Source organism: Lactuca serriola, chromosome 9 (assembly GCF_051521515.1).
Source record: "Lactuca serriola cultivar US96UC23 chromosome 9, Lser_US96UC23_V15, whole genome shotgun sequence".
In the NCBI taxonomy this organism is placed as follows: domain Eukaryota; kingdom Viridiplantae; phylum Streptophyta; class Magnoliopsida; order Asterales; family Asteraceae; genus Lactuca; species Lactuca serriola.
In genome coordinates, this window is record NC_136416.1 from 144,680,744 (window position 1) to 144,682,220 (window position 1,477).

Here is a 1,477-nt window from a genome sequence, read left to right on the forward strand (position 1 = left end):
GAGGTGCTTGCTTTATGAAACTGAAACCTTCTTTCTTTGATTCTTTGATCGGAATACGGATGAGATCAGAAAGGACATCATTGGGGCAAACGATGCACTAGCTTCGGTTAGAGCAAAGCCCAAAATGGCATAAACAAATGATTGTTTAGCCAATGATGGATTCCGAGCCACGGAATGAATCGAGGAACTAAGGACATTTCCAATACCAGTAGCAGCTCCCGCTGAAGCAATTGTAGCAGCTACGGCCCCTATTAGTTTTGCACCTTCTAACATATATAGTTGAGAATTCTCCTCACGCTTTTTCTTTTTCATTCACGATTTGATGTTCTATATTCCACTCTAGTCTAGATTCCTCGTCGATTCTTCCCCTCGTTCTTAATATCTTGGACATCTCAGTTTTCCATGCAACGCATTCTTTTCGATCTTGTACCCGCGCATAGGCTACACAAGCGGTACACTGAACACCAACCCAATCTCGATGAAAAAAGTAGAAGCAACTAAACTCAAGAAGGGTGACGAAGCTTCTTTGCATCCCATAGTGCTGTCGCACTAAGCGACTACCGTTCCAGAGTCGTACAACGAAGTGATTAGCATACCAGAGTGACGCAAGGCTCTAAGCTCGTACGTTATAAGTAAGCTCTTTATGCTCTCTCCGATCGCTCCTTTTCGTACCGTAGATCTTTCTTCTCTTAAGAGATTTTGAGAAGAGTGAGTGCGCTTTCGAAAGTTTCGACTTTTCGATCTTTCTTCCCTTAGCGCACAAGCACTAAGCAAGTAAACTACCTTTTTTCTTCTCTTTCGTCCCCTTTTTTTGTTTTTTTTTAATAATCCAGATATCTCCGAGAAACTACACTAAAGGGAACTGTTAAGTACAGACGATGCCTAGAAATGATAGTAACACCTGGGTCGAAATACCAAATCCCAGCTTAAGTCCAAAAGGCCTACACTTTAACTAGGAACAGAAAGGTCCGCGAAATAACCGCGTTGCTCGATCAGTTAAACCTGAGTGATGGTCTTTTGGGACGAGACATTCGTAGTGGATCCATCATAGACATTATTTTAGATGGTTCTAATTGTGGGCGATAGTCTTCAACTAGGGGGATCCGGAGTTTCCGAAATCTATACTAGTTTTCCCAGTAATGTTGTGGCTGCAATGCGTAGGCCATCGTTCTCTGATCCATTCTTTAGGTGAGAGGAAACCTTCTCTTTCAAAATGAATGGAAGGTAAAAAAAGAGGAACTGCCTGTAGATAAGTATATAGACATGCTATTTTGATGTGATGTAAGAATCGATTCTCACATAATATACTATATTAAGTGACTTACTCCCCAAAAGCATGCTATGCTCAAAGGGAGAAGCCGGTCCGCCCGATTTCAGTTGAAGTCAATTCACGGGGAAGAAAGAGCTGGCGATCTTCGCTCGTCCATCACTCCCACTTGAAGTTAAGAGGTAGTAGGAGCATGAGATGAGGGCTCAC

At 42.5% G+C, this 1,477-nt stretch overlaps 1 protein-coding gene across 1 annotated transcript in view; it reads right to left on the bottom strand.

Annotated features, from left to right (window-relative positions):
- LOC145073773 (ATP synthase subunit C family protein) overlaps positions 1-397 on the bottom strand; it is a 581-nt gene extending 184 nt beyond the window's left edge. Inside the window, exon 1 of the mRNA XM_079020266.1 lies at positions 1-397. This exon is cut by the window's left edge and continues 184 nt beyond it. Coding sequence (XP_078876392.1) covers positions 13-312 — 300 coding nt within the window. The 5' untranslated portion in view covers positions 313-397 and the 3' untranslated portion in view covers positions 1-12.
- Between the last annotated feature and the right edge of the window lie 1,080 nt (positions 398-1,477).